Genomic DNA, 13,919 nt, shown 5'->3' with positions numbered 1-13,919 from the left:
ACAGTGAGAGGATAGAATATAAGATTATAAAAGCTTAGATCTAATACTGGAAGGGATATGAAAAGTCATTTTGCAGGTGAGGAAACTGAAACCCAGAGACATTAAGTGACCTACTGTGCTAGATCATATAGAGCTGATTTGAACTCAGGTCTCGTGACTTGAAGTTCATCACTCTTTCTGGGTGATGACCTTTTGGCTGTACTGTTTTCCTTTGTTATCTGAGGATTAGTCTAAGGGACAGGGGGTGTTTGAAGCAGAGATGTTTAGAAGACTTAGGGGCAAACAGAGAGAGTAGCTACTCTCAGGTACTTGAAGGGCTATCACATCAAAAAAGGATCAGATTTGTTCTTCTTGGCCCCTGGGAGGAACAAGGATCATTTTGGGCATGGTGGAAGGAGCCACAGGAAGGCAAATTTAGATCTAATAGAAGTGAAAATTTCCTAAGAACTAGAGCTGTCCCAAGGCAGAATGGACTGCTTCAGGACTAAGTGAGTTCCCCGTCCCTGTCTGCAAGGTGATGAAAGAGGAATTCTCATGGGAAAGGTCATAAAAGGGATTTCTTTTTAGGTACAGGTGGGAATAGACATCCTTTGAAGTACCTCAGCTCTGAGAGGCTGTGATTTTGTGACTGAACTGTTGGCTGGGGGTGGGGTCCCAATCTTTTGTGCGTTTACTACAGTGACGCTAGCCCTGTGCAGGGCTGGTGGTATGTTATTGAAAGGGAAATGTAGGGCTGGAGCTGTCATGGAATCACAGAATTAGAAAGCTGGATGGAACTTAGAAGGTTGTCCAACCCATCCCCGTGCCTCTGGGCAGTCACACATGTCAGCCCGTCCTATTTCTATGGCACAACCCACGGAGGCTGAATGAAGCACACCTGAGATTCCACAGTCTCCCAAGATTACTTGCACTTTGTAGGGTTTATTCCAGACTGTTGGTTGTCATAGGAGGTTTAGTTTGGTCCCTAAGGTCCCTTTTAATTTTGACCTGCTGGAGACATCTGTCTGTATACATATATACATATATATGCTATATACATATATACACTCAGAGACATGAGGGATGTTTTCACTTGGAGGTTGTTGCTAACAAAGGTGAAAGTAGAGTTCTTCTACTTGCTACCTTGTGTGACTTAGGGCAAGTACCATAACTTTTCTGGGCCTCAGTCTTGCTATCTGAAAAATGAGAGGGTTGGCCCAAATGATTTTCATAGTCCTTTCCAGATCTAAATCCACGCAGAGCTGGTCCCATGGAGGCGCAAAGAGCAGAAGCTCTGAACAGTTTCATTGCTAGTGTGGGCACAGCTATGGACTAAGTGCAAAAAGATGGGGGTGGGATGGGGTGGAGACTCATGCTAGTCCTTACACTGTCAGCACTTTGAACGTTTCCACGAGTTTATAGCTCATAGGTTCAGTGGACAGAATGTCGAATCTGGGGCCCTAGGACCTTTGTTTGAATCCAGGCACTGCTATTTACTCTCTTTGCGACCATAAGCCCTCTTAGGGCTTCAGTTTCATTAGTAAAATGAAAGGATTTGACTAGATAAAATCTGAGATGCCTTCTAGCCCTAAGCCTATGAACTATGAGCTAGAGAAATGGGGGGCCCCCAGATCAGCTACCTTTCAAACAAGAGGAAACTGAGGTTCAGGGAGGAAATTCACTTGTCTAGGGTCACCTGGTCACTAAGTGGCAGAGCCAGTGCTGAAACTCAGGTTTGGAGATCTCCTGTCTAGTGGGCTTCTGGTCAGCCTTTAGCTATTGAGGCCTTCTCCAAATAATGAAACTTCAACCCAATTACAGAGGAACGTTCTGGTGAAATTTCTTCAGAGCCCCATCTTGTTCAGTCCAAAACATTATAAAATCCACACATTCCTCCCTAACTGCAGCGCTGAGGGTGGAAAGATAAACCCTGGAGTTGGGAGTAGTTAACTTGAGAGAAGGGGAAAGATGACTAGGGATGCAGGCTTTCCCCCAGACTAGGGACCACTTTGACACTAACTTGCTTCAAGAAGGAAGAGGGATTGTATCTCCTGGGCACTTTTCTCTTTCCCGACGTTGCAGGTCTAACTTTACAACACCCCCCCACCCTGCCCCCTCTCCACCCAGTCAGTTCTGGCCTCTATGGGCATTCCCTCCCCTCTGGCTGCCCCTTTCTGTTTCTCTTGCGCCCAGAAGCTGTTGTGAACAGCATTTCTCCCTTTGAGTCATCACCATGAATTGAGCAGAGTAGTTAAAGAGGAGAGTTTTCCGGATGGGTGTTGGTTTAAGAAGGACAGATCAGAAATGAGTTTGTCTGAATATGTCTTTCTCCCCCTTTCTCCATTCTGTAGAGACTTCAGCCAGCCGGTCCGTGCAGGCAGCCATGTCCTCCACTTTCAACAATGGAGCCAGCATCCCATCTCCACCAGATGCCGCCAACGGCTTCCCCCAACCCAGTGCCTCGGGTGCCTGGCACAGACCAGAGGAGGAGCTGCGGGTTGTGGAGCCCAGCCTGGTGAAGAAGGCGCACCGGGAGATCCTGGACCATGAGAGGAAGCGGCGTGTGGAACTCAAGTGTATGGAGCTGCAAGAGATGATGGAGGAACAGGGGTGAGTGAGTCTAGGTAGATGGATAGAAGGGTAACCCAAAGACTGAGTCGCTCCAACCCTACTGACTGCTTGGGGGCAGCCCGCCATTTTTAATAATAAGCCCAACAATCATTTTATACAATGCTGGCATAGTGGCTCCATATCTGGCCTCAGAGCCAGGAATACCCTATTCAAGTCCCTCCAATGTCCTGGCTGTGTGGCCCTGGGTAAGTGCCTTAACTTCTCAGCACTCTAGTGCAGTGGCATCAGACTCCAATGGAAACAGATCCCACAGGATGCATATGGACTAAGAAAACCACAAATTAACATTATCTTTATTGTATTCTATTTGTATCAGTTTTGTTAAATATTTCCCAGATATATTTTATTTATTTATGTATTTATCTATCTACGTATTTATTTATTTGTTTGTTTATTTTTGCAGGGGGGAAGGCAGGGCAATTGAGGTTAAGTGACCTGCCCAAGGTCACTGTGTTGGTAAACAAAATGGGCTCTTAGCACTCAGTTCAACCAAGTGCCCTTGAAGAGTTTGGCCTTTGTTTCCTTGATTAGACTGAGAATCCTTGGTGACCTCCTTGCCTCAGGGGAGGGCCTAGTTTACACATGTGTTTGAGTGACATGTTTGGGACATCAGAAGCTTTTAGACCACGTGGGTTTAAGTTGCCTCTTTGTGACGATTTTAGGTCACGTGGGTGAGTCGCATGCGTGACTCACCCTTGACCCTGAAAAAGATATAAAACCAGGGGTTGGCTTTCTCTTTCTTGGAGCTCTTACGCACAGCCATGGTGGCCCTCGTGACTCTGGGCTGGCCCTTGTTATGAACTCCTGGGCTGAACCTAGATGTCGGTAACTATGAATTGTATTTGGCCTGTCTGTCGATGTTTGTAATTTGTATTTGCTCTGAAGTTCAGGGTGCTGGCTTTTTCCCCTGAACTAAGTGAATGGTATTTGTATGCTGGATTAAAGTAAGCTTGTTAACCTCTTAATGCTGCTTTCCTTAGTAAAGCAGACCAAAAGAACCTGGGTTTTTGCAGCCCAGGTAGTGTGGTAGGGTACTTGTTGTTGGGCTTGTACTGGTCTTTCACCCCACGACAGCTGCTAACTGGATTGTTGACACAGTCACACAGCTAGTAAGTGTGTCAAGTGTCTGAGGCCACATTTGAACTCAGGTCCTCCTGACTTCAGGGCCGGTGTTCTACTCACTGTGCCACCTGGCTGCCCCCCAAATCTATTTTAAGCTGGTCTCAGCAGCACTCCAGAGTTCTCTGTTCTAGGCAATGCTCTAAGGTGATAAGGATGACAACAGCTAACATTTATAGAGTACCTACTATGTGCCAGGCACTGTGCTAAGTGCTTTGTGATTATTTTCTCATTCGATCCTCACAACAACCCTGGGAGGTAGGTGCTATTATTATCCCCTTTTTACAAATGAGGAAAGTGAAATAAACAGAGGCCAAATGACTTGTCCAGGGTCACACAGCTACTAAGTGTCTGAGGTCAGATTTGAACTCAGGTCTCCCTGACTCCAGGCCCAGCTCTCTGCACTGTGCCACCTGGCTGCCCAGTAAGAAGCAGCAGGTGGGATTTGAGGTAGAGGGAGTTCTTTTTCCATTTCATCACAATGCCTCACTTAAATCCAGTTCACACACATGTCAGGACATGACCCTCAGGATGTCTTTGGTTCTCTTTGAAAAATGAAGGAACACTACCAACAACAACCACAATGCTTCCATAATATTTCTGTGGATTCCTGTGCCGTTTTACGTTTCTCTCCATCTCAGATGGCAGAGCAATTTTGAGGCAATGAAATTTCTGGCTGGTGAGCTTGGTCCCCTCCCTGACAAGCGTGCTTCCTTGATGCAGCTGTGAGCTGGGGGGTGCAGAAATACCAACTGGGCTGATGGCAAATCAGCTGCTCTGGCACCCTGTGACCAGCCAGAACCCTATGCTGGAATGAGCCTGGGGTGGCTGATGTGACTCTGGCCATGGGATGAAAGCAAGAGGTGCCAGCCCTGAGTCTGGGGGTTTGGAAATGTGAATCAGGCTCTGTTCTCAGAAGTCAGAGTCCTGAGAAGCCAGGAGGAAAGGGCAACAGATTTGGAGCCTGATGACCTAGCTTAAATGCTGCCTCTGGTCCATATTACTTGTGTGACTTTGGACATTTACTTAACCACTCTGAACCTTGGTTTCCTCATCTGTAAAATGAGGGGGTTGAATTAGATGGCCTTTGAGGTTCCTTCCTAATCTAGTTGTCCGATCCTGCTGAGGGAGGATGGTAACTGTACTCCTATACCTCTGAACGGTGGATAATAGTAGACGACTCGGAGTCTTTGGGCATCATAGTGTGAAGGAAAAAAACACAGGATTTAGAGTCAGGAGACCTGGGTCCAAATCCTAGCTCAGACACCTACTATTGGGTGGGTCCTGAAAGAAGGAATCATGGGAAAGTCATTTCACTTCATAAGCTTCAGTTTTCTTGTCTGGAAAATGGGGATAGTTATCGGTATACTCAAAGGATTTGTTGTAAGCAGTGTGCTTTGTCAACATCGAATTACTCAGTAAATTTGCAGGGGTTTTTGTCTCTCTGGGGTCTGAGGAGCCCTCTAATCATACACTCCCACTTCTACGTCTCTTTAGGGTTTGCAATGCTCACTCCTCATAATGCTTCTGTGAAGGAGAGAGTGTCGGTATCATTTTACAGAGCAGGAAAATAAGGCTCAAGACCTGACCCTATGTCACCCTTCTGACAAATGTCAGAGTTGAGATTCAAACCCAGATTTCCTGTCTCTCAGTGCAGGACTGTTTGCACTCAGCTCAACTCATCCCACTGTGGGATTCTGATATCCTATGCCTGAGGGGTGGCTTAAGATACCCCAAATTCAACAGTCAGTCATAAGAGCATGGAATCCTAAGTCTAGAGCTGGAAGGGACCTGGAATGTTAGCTAGTCCAACTCTCTCATTTTATGACTGAGGAAACTGAGGCCCAAGGAAGTTAAGTGATCCCCCAAAGTCACACAGGGGGGCCCCTCCTGTGGTCACAGTCCTGGACTGGGTACTGAAGAGGATGGGAAGATAGTCTTGGAAAGCCCTTGATATGATGAGGGAGATACCACTCCTGCCTTCAAAGAAGGGATGGTGAGATATGATTCTTACCCTCATGGAGCCCCTGGTCTGGTGTAGCTAGGAAGACTGGGGAATTCCACCATCTCTGAGTAGCCCTGGAGATTGGGTTAGTTCTCACTGGACTAGCTAGACCAACGATCAGATCGGTGACATCATGTCTCACTTTTGTTTAACAAGAGAGACTTTTAAAAAAATCAGACCTGTGATTTTATTGGTATGGAGATTACTCATGAGGAAACAGCCTATGCCAATGCAGGTTGGCACCTGCTCTGCCCCTTATAGTCTTAAAGGATTCCCTGGAGCATTGAGAAATGAAATGACTTAGTGCCCAGGATTACGAAGCCTGTGTATGTTAGAGTCAGGACTTGCTGATTCTAAGGCCTCTCTCATTAAGCTAGATTTGCCAAGATATTTCCACAATTCTCCCACTGGATCTTTGCCATAATCCAATAAGGCAGTGGGAATTATTTCTCCCTTTGGATAGATAAGGAAACTGAGTCCTTAAATGCACAGATGGCTTGCCTAAAATCGCTCATTTTCCCCTGGTGCTTGGTGCTCAGTGAGGTGCCCAGACCACACTCAATTTCTGGAGCCAAGAGGATGAAGGAGACAGCCACTGGTGTCTTCCTTGTAGGGGTGGGAAGGTATGCTTCTATGAGTCCTTCAGCTAGCAGCTCCTCCCAGGAAAGGGTTGAATCTGGATTCCCTGCTCCAGTTTCCTTCCCCAAGGGAGGTCACTCAGCTGCAGGGCAAAGGGAGTAGGAAAGGTAATTGCTGCTCAGTTTTCTTTCCAATCCTCTCCTGTTGCCTCTGCAAGGAAATTCCTGGAGGTGAGCCTGGAGCCCCAGGGAAACAGGAGGTGATGTGCCTTCATGGAAGTCATTCCAAGGTCATCTGATTCCTCAGGCTAGCAGTTGGTGGGGAGAGGGAGAGTCACACCTCTTAGGGCCGATGCCCCAGGGAAGGGGTGAGAATTGTATGTATGTGTTAATAACTAGAAATGTGGGAGGAGATTCTAAAAGTGAAAGTTCCATTCTGGAGATGAGGGCTCAGTGCTGGGCATGGGATCTTCGACTCAATTCAAGGGAAAAGAGCTCGGTTGAAGGCACTAGGACCCAGAATAAGGATGCCAAGGAATCGACTCATCCTAAGAAATGATATGTTTCCTGAGCTCCAAGTGAGTGCTGAGAGGGGAGGAGATGGAAAGAAACAGACGGAGATGTACACAAAGCAAGTTATTAGCAGGCAATACAAACATATTTGAAAGAGCTGATGAGCTATTGATGTGCGAAAAAAAGAAAATTCTGTTTCCTGTAGCAGAACTGTGGGCTGTGGTCCCTGAAGAGGGAGTGCTGGGTCTACAGGTGCCTTAATTAAAAGCCATTATCTTCACAGTTAGGACAATCAAGTTGCAATATTGCATGTGGAAATGATTTGACAAAACTCCAGAAAATCATTTCCAAGAATGGGAAAAATACTGAGCACATACACCTAACTCTGAGTCTTTCTTACTGACACTAAGCCTGGGGGCTGAGTGTCCATTCCGGGCACTGAGGCCCCTGCCCTGACCTGATAGAGTTCACAGCTCTGATCCCTCATCTTGGACACCCTCTGGTCCTCAGCATTGAGCCCCTATCCCAACACTGAGCTCCAATACACGAAGCAGAGGCCCCATCCCTAGCACTGAGTCTGTCACCTGGGCAACGTGACCCTGAGCCTCCATTTCAGACCTTCACCCCCAAACCCAATACAGAGGTACCATCTCTTACATAGAGCTCCTAGTCACAAAATGCACCCTCATCCTTAGGACTGAGCCCTTGTCCCTGACACTAAGCCCTCATCTCTAGCAATAAACTCCTATCCTCACCACTGACTGTTCATCTCTAACATTGAAATCTATGCCCACTCCTGACACTGAGCCTTAATCCCCCACTGAGCCTTCAGGGATGGATAGGATTTAGACAATCAGGGCAAGAGGCCCTGAACATTACAGGTGGGGGAACAATTTCAGTTAAGGTACAGAGGTGGTAATCATGCTCAAAGTTATTCATTCAAAATTTTGTTTGAGCCAATCTTTCTAGTCTAATTCCCCTCCACATACTATATGTCCTATCAAATAGATGCCTTGCTGTTTCCTGTCTTTGTCCTATTCTTTTTTGTCACTTAAATCTTCCCCCAAGCCTGGAATGGACTCCTGTCAACCCAAATCTCTATCAATTGAAAATGCTCTCTTCAAGGGTCAGCCCAGGCACCAACTTTTCCATGAATCTTCCCTTGACTCACCTTGCCTCCTTCCCCCAATTAAAGAGGTCTCTCCTTCCCCCCAATTTGCCTGTTTCTTCTCTGCATAGATCTCAATCTCCCTTGGTTCATGACTATTTGTGTGTTCCTCTCTTCTCTGCCCCATTGGAGTGTAAGCTTCTTGAGAGCTGGCTAGATGTCAGATCTACCTTTTATGTCTAATAACCAGTGCTATGCCTTATACACAGATAGTGCTTCATGTAAGTTTGGTGGAATGACATACACAAGGGACAGTGAAAAAACCAGCTTAGCTTAGAAAAGCCAATGGCTAGGTATGAGTGAGTGGTACGGCAAAGATGTTTAACATAGGGGCTAGATTGTGAAAGAGCTTGAACTTCAGACTTAGGTCTTTGCATTTCACCCTGTGAGCAATAAAGTGTCAATGAGCAAGGGAGAGATGTGATGACTCTAGTGTTTTAGATGAATCTGGTAATAAATAGATATTACGTATGACCAGCAGATCATAGGACCATGGGCTCATAGACCGATAACTGAAAGGGACTTCAGAGGCCCTCTCTCATCCCTTGCAAAGTGAATGAATAGTATTTAAGTACTTGCTACGTGCCAAGCAGTGTGCTAATGCTGGAGATATAAATACAAGATCAAGACAGTCCCTCCTCAAGGAGCCGACATTTTAATGGAAAGGCGACACATAGAGGGGAGTGGAGGTGAGGGAAAGGAATTTTGATTTTAGGGAGACACAAAGATAGAAAGTAGAACAAGGAGGGAGAAGTTAGTTTATTTGCCCTTTGCAATGGCAGTGTTGATTTGGCTGTAGTTCTCAGAGCAAAGGGTGAAACCTGGGGCCCAGAGAGGTAAAGTGATTTGCTCAGGGTCACACGGCATCAGAAGCTATGTCTCTTGTCTCCACAACCTGATGGCTGTGTGGACATGAGGGACAGCTCCAGCGAAACAGTGATACTCCTGTGATTCTGAAAGAACTCAAGAAACTCTCTAGCACTTTGGGTAGCTCCCTTATGGAGAATTTACGGGAAAGTGTGGACAGAAATCATACAGAGATAAGAAAGTGCGGGGAGGGTTGCAATATGAATTGGTACTTGGAAAGGGCCTTAGGAGTCATTTAGTCCAGTATTTCTCCCACATAGAAATGCCCTTCAGAGAATCCTTGATAACTGGTCACTTGCCTCGCCCTATATGTGCATCATTTGCCAAATCTTATTTCTACTTTCACAGTATCTCCCTTCTCTCCACAGACGTGAATGTTAAGCTTGTTCAGGCCCCCATGCACAGATCCTTGCAATAGCCTCCTCATTGATCTCTCTGCCTCATTTCTTCCCTACTCCAATCCACTGTCCACATTGCTGCTGCAATGATTTTCCTGAAGCATAGGTCTGACTATGTCACCCTGCTCACCAACAACCTCCAGTTGCTCCCTAGTACCTAGTACCTTTAGGTGTAAAACTAAACTCCCTTGTTTGTCACTCAAAGCTCTTCACAACCAGACTCTTTCCCTCTTTTCAATTTTCTCATACATTATTTCTCTCCACAAACTCTGTGGCCCAGCTACACTGGCCTACTTGCCATTCCAAGTACGTGACTCTCCGTCTCCCATCTTAGGCTGGTCCCAGTGTCTGGAAGCACCTACTCCTCATCTCTGCTTCCTGGGATGTCTAGTTTCCCTTAAGACTCAGCTCAAGAAATGCCTTTTAAAGGAAGCTTTTCCTGATCCCTCTAGCAACTGTAGAATACAACTGCCAATACCTTCTTCTCTAAGGTGACTCTGTCTAGTTTGTAAGTATCTTGTATACGTTGTGTGTGCCCTATTAGAATGTAATCTCCTTGAGAGCAAGGACTGTTTCATTCATTAGCATCTAGCTTGGTGCCTGGCACATGGTAGGCATTCAATAAATGCTTGTTGACTGATTGAATGATTTCTCCTGCCTTCTCTTAAAACAACCAGTGACAGGGAGCTCACTACCTCATGAGGCCAGCCCATCATTTGTGGAATGATCCTCATGTGCTATGGGACTGGGGAGGGGGTGAGAGGTGTGCTTGGGGAGGCAATTGACCCTAATGAAGCACCTACAATCACTATAGCCCCAAGTTATGGTGGCCCCAAGCCATGAACACCTAGGTCTGTACTTTGGGGTTTAATTCTTCAGGAGGCATTTTATGTGTGATGGCAAGAGGTCTGCATCAGGAGTAGGAAGGCCTGGGTTCAAATCTGGGCTCTGCCATTTGCTACTTGGCAGCTGAGTGACATGATAGATAGAGTGCTGAGCTTGGAGTCAGGAAGACCTGAATTCAAATCTGGCCTCATACTAGCTATGTGGCAAGTCACTTAACCTCTGTCTGACTCAGTTTTCTTGTCTGTAAAATGGGGGTCATAATAGCACCTGCTTCCCAGGTTTGTTGTGAGGATCAAATGACAATATTTGGAAAGCAATTGGCACAGTGCCCAGCACATAGTAGGCACTTAATAAATACTCATTTCCTTTCTTTCTCCTTACTTTGGGCAAGTAACTTTACCTCCCCAGGCCTCCCATCTGTAAAATGGAGGGGAGAGTGTGTGTGAAGTTGGACTAAATGAACTCTAACATCCTTTCCAACTCCAAATCCATTTATTTTTTTAGATTTTTATTCTGAATTTAACAAACACCAAAAAAGAAAGAGAACATTTCCACATACAAAATGAGACAGAAAAAGATTATATGCGAAGCGATGAATCTACATCAAATACAGCTTGCTTTTAAATATATATATGTATATATAAAATGCCACCTGTTCCTTTCTTTATCACATGCTACTTTCCAAGTTGTTCTGCTTGTTTCTGCTTTCTATTGACCTTCCATCAGCTCCTTTCTGAGAGTTTTAAAATGTTTCAATGGCCCCCTTTTCTTTCTTTTCTTATTTTTTAATAGCAAAATAGTCTCTCTCCCTAAAATCAAAAAAGGAAAAACACAATTTTTGTAACAGATTAGAAATCAATCAAAGCAAATCTATACATTTGCTACATCCAAAAATATGCATGTATGTATGTATATGTGTGTGTGTAATTCATTCTGCACCTTACATCTGTTGTCACTTGTGAAGAGGTGGGTAGCAGGCTTCCTCATCACTTCTCTGAAGATGTAGTTGGCCATTGCACTGAGCAGAAGTCTGACTTCTTTCCAAGAGGTTTGTTTTTCGATGTTACTGTTATTGTAAAAATTATTTACCTGGTTCTGCTCACTTTATTCTTCATCAGTTCATATAAGTCTTCCAAGGTTTCTCTGAATCCAACTCCTTTGTCATTTTTTATGGCACAATAATATTCCAACATATTCATAAACTATAATCTGTCCAGTTACTGTCTAATTGATGAGCACCCCTTTAGCCTCTAGTTCTTTGCCACCACAAAATTAGCTGCATAAGTATTTTGGTCCATATAGATCTGTTTCCTCTTTCTTTAATCTCTTTGGGTTGTTGACCTGGTAGTGCTATCTCTGGTCAAAAGGTATATACAGTTTAATGACTTTTGGTGCACAGTCCCAAACTGCTTTCCAGAATAGTGCAATTCTATATCTATGATCCTAGTATCTCAAAACTCTCCTTCTGAGCTACCATCTATCATTCTCCTTGGTACCCATTCCTTTCTTTTCCCTTCTTCACTTTAAACAGAGAGAGAGAGAGAGAGAGAGAGAGAGAGGGGAGGGGAGGGGAGGGGAGGGGAGAGGGAGAGGAGAGAGAGGGAAGAAAGAGAGAGACAGAGAGACAGACAGAGAGAGGAAGGGAGGGAGGGAGGGGCAGGGGGAGAGAGAGAGAGAGAGGGAGAGAGAGGGAGAGAGAGGGAGAGAGAGGGAGGGAGGGAGGGAAGGAGAAAGGGGAAGGGGGAGGGGAGGGGAAGGGGGATGGGGAGGGATTCTCAGGGAGAAGGAAGGGGAAGAGATACAAGAGCAAGCTCAGTAAAAATTTTTGTAAATAAACAAAAAAATCAACAAAAATGTATTTAAAAAACAAACGCGTGCCCATGCCCACACATACCTCTTATATATTCTCCAGGCTCAGAGATTTTTCTTCATTGATATCACCTGGTCATTCATATTCATTTATTTCAGCTCAAATCCATTAGTATCTCTTTCCTGTATTCAGATATTTGATTAATATTCATAACCATTACAGGAGAGTATATTCATTTTATACTATTAAATAATATTCCAACCCTTAATATTTATTTGATAGCTCTGTAATTTGGGTTATGAACACTTTCTCCTCAGGTAACCTGATGTGATTATGAGAAGGCTCAAAGCCTATGATGGCCCCAGTCAGGACCAGCCCCCACCCCTATACTGAGGCATTGGTGACCTCACTCCCCAACATGATGTGAAGAGCACCATCTTAAAACATCTACTTAAAGCAAGACAGTATGGGACAGTGAATTAAGTGTTGAGGTTAGAGTCACAAGAAAGGGGTTCAAGAGCCACCTCTGGCCCTTAACACCTATGTGAGCTTTTGCAAATCTCACCCTCTCTAAAGCCTCAAATGACTTCATGAGACCTATCCACAAAGTCCTAGATAGGTTCAGTTTGTATTTCCTAGGACAAATCACAGGATTTTGCTATATCATGCCTCCAACATGTGCCAGACACTGTGCTAGGCAGTGTAGAGTTAAAGACAAAAAGGAAACCAGTCCTTGCCCTCAAGGGGCTTGTATTCCAGTGGGGAGATGCAATGCATAAATCAAGAAATAGATACAAGGTAATTTGAGGAAGGAGAAGCAGTAACAACCGGGAAGAGTGAGCAAAGTTTCATGGAAAGGGTGATGCCCACCAGCCTATCATGATTGCATTGGTTAAAAGACTATCGGATGGAGAGAGAGTCAAGAGACCTAGGTTTCAATACTGGCTCCTTTGCTGTGTGACCATCAATAAGCTGCTAGACCTCTCTGGTAGAGTAAGTAGAGTGGTCCTTTAAATCCCATGAAGTTTAGAGTCGAGGAATTTTATACTTGGAAGAGACATCAGAAGCCATCTCTTTCAGACCATTTCAAGATAGAAGGGGCCTTCAAGATCACAATGTCTAATTCTTCATTTTTGCTGAAGTAGGAACTTCAAGCCAGAGAAGGAAAACAACTGGACCAAGGTCACACAGCTTATAAATGGCAGGACTAGAATGAGAATGTGGGTCTCTTGCCCCTAGTTCCCGTGCTTTTGTCCTATAGAAATGTGAGCTGTTGGTATTTCTCCTTCCTCTGCCCTTATGACTCATTCAAAAATAGGGAGAGAGTCTAACTTTGTCCTGGACTGGAAGGGAGACCATTGAGATAAGAATAGATGGAAGGCGATTAAGGAGGGGGAAGGTCCAGTGCCACTTGAGGGCTCTTTGTCTGGCTTGCTGCCGGGAAGAGGAAGCTACTCTCCACTGACACCCTACTAGGCATCAGAACTGTCTTTTTCCATTATCCCATTCTATGTTTCTATAACTGAAGGGTGCCTAAAAAGACAGTTCTGGTGCCTAGTAGGGTGTCAGTGGAGAGTGGCTTCCTCTTCCCAGCAGCAAGCCAGACAAAGAGCCCTCAAGTGGCACTGGACCTTCCCCCACCTCCAACCAATAGAAGGCATGTCTAATCAAAAAGAGTCCCTCCTTGATTATATCTCTCATCAGTTTTCCATCTGCAAAGTGGGAAGACCTCTAGTTTCCTCAAAGGCAGGAAGGGGTTGTTGGGGGGCAAAGGAAGCCAAAGACGCTAGTGACACCAGCCTTGCTTTATCTTTCTTTTATGCCCTCTCTGCCTACTGCAGGTATTCTGAAGAGGAGATCCGGCAGAAGGTGGGGACCTTCCGACAGATGCTGATGGAGAAGGAGGGAGTCTTGACCAGGGAGGATCAACATGGTCGCCACATGTGAGTCTCCTATGGGAAGAGCTGGGAAAGATCAGCAGGAGAGGGGTGGGATCAGAGGAAGA

At 45.3% G+C, this 13,919-nt stretch overlaps 1 protein-coding gene across 1 annotated transcript in view; it reads left to right on the top strand.

Annotated features, from left to right (window-relative positions):
- Positions 1–2,362: 2,362 nt before the first annotated feature.
- Positions 2,363–13,919, top strand: part of SRRM3 (serine/arginine repetitive matrix 3) — a 56,491-nt gene continuing 44,934 nt past the window's right edge. The window contains exons 1-2 of the mRNA XM_036768086.1: positions 2,363–2,589; positions 13,756–13,857. Coding sequence (XP_036623981.1) covers positions 2,363–2,589; positions 13,756–13,857 — 329 coding nt within the window. The remainder of the gene's footprint in view (positions 2,590–13,755; positions 13,858–13,919) is intronic.

Source organism: Trichosurus vulpecula, chromosome 7 (genome assembly GCF_011100635.1).
Source record: "Trichosurus vulpecula isolate mTriVul1 chromosome 7, mTriVul1.pri, whole genome shotgun sequence".
Lineage (NCBI taxonomy): Eukaryota > Metazoa > Chordata > Mammalia > Diprotodontia > Phalangeridae > Trichosurus > Trichosurus vulpecula.
This window is presented reverse-complemented; position numbering and strand designations above follow the sequence as displayed.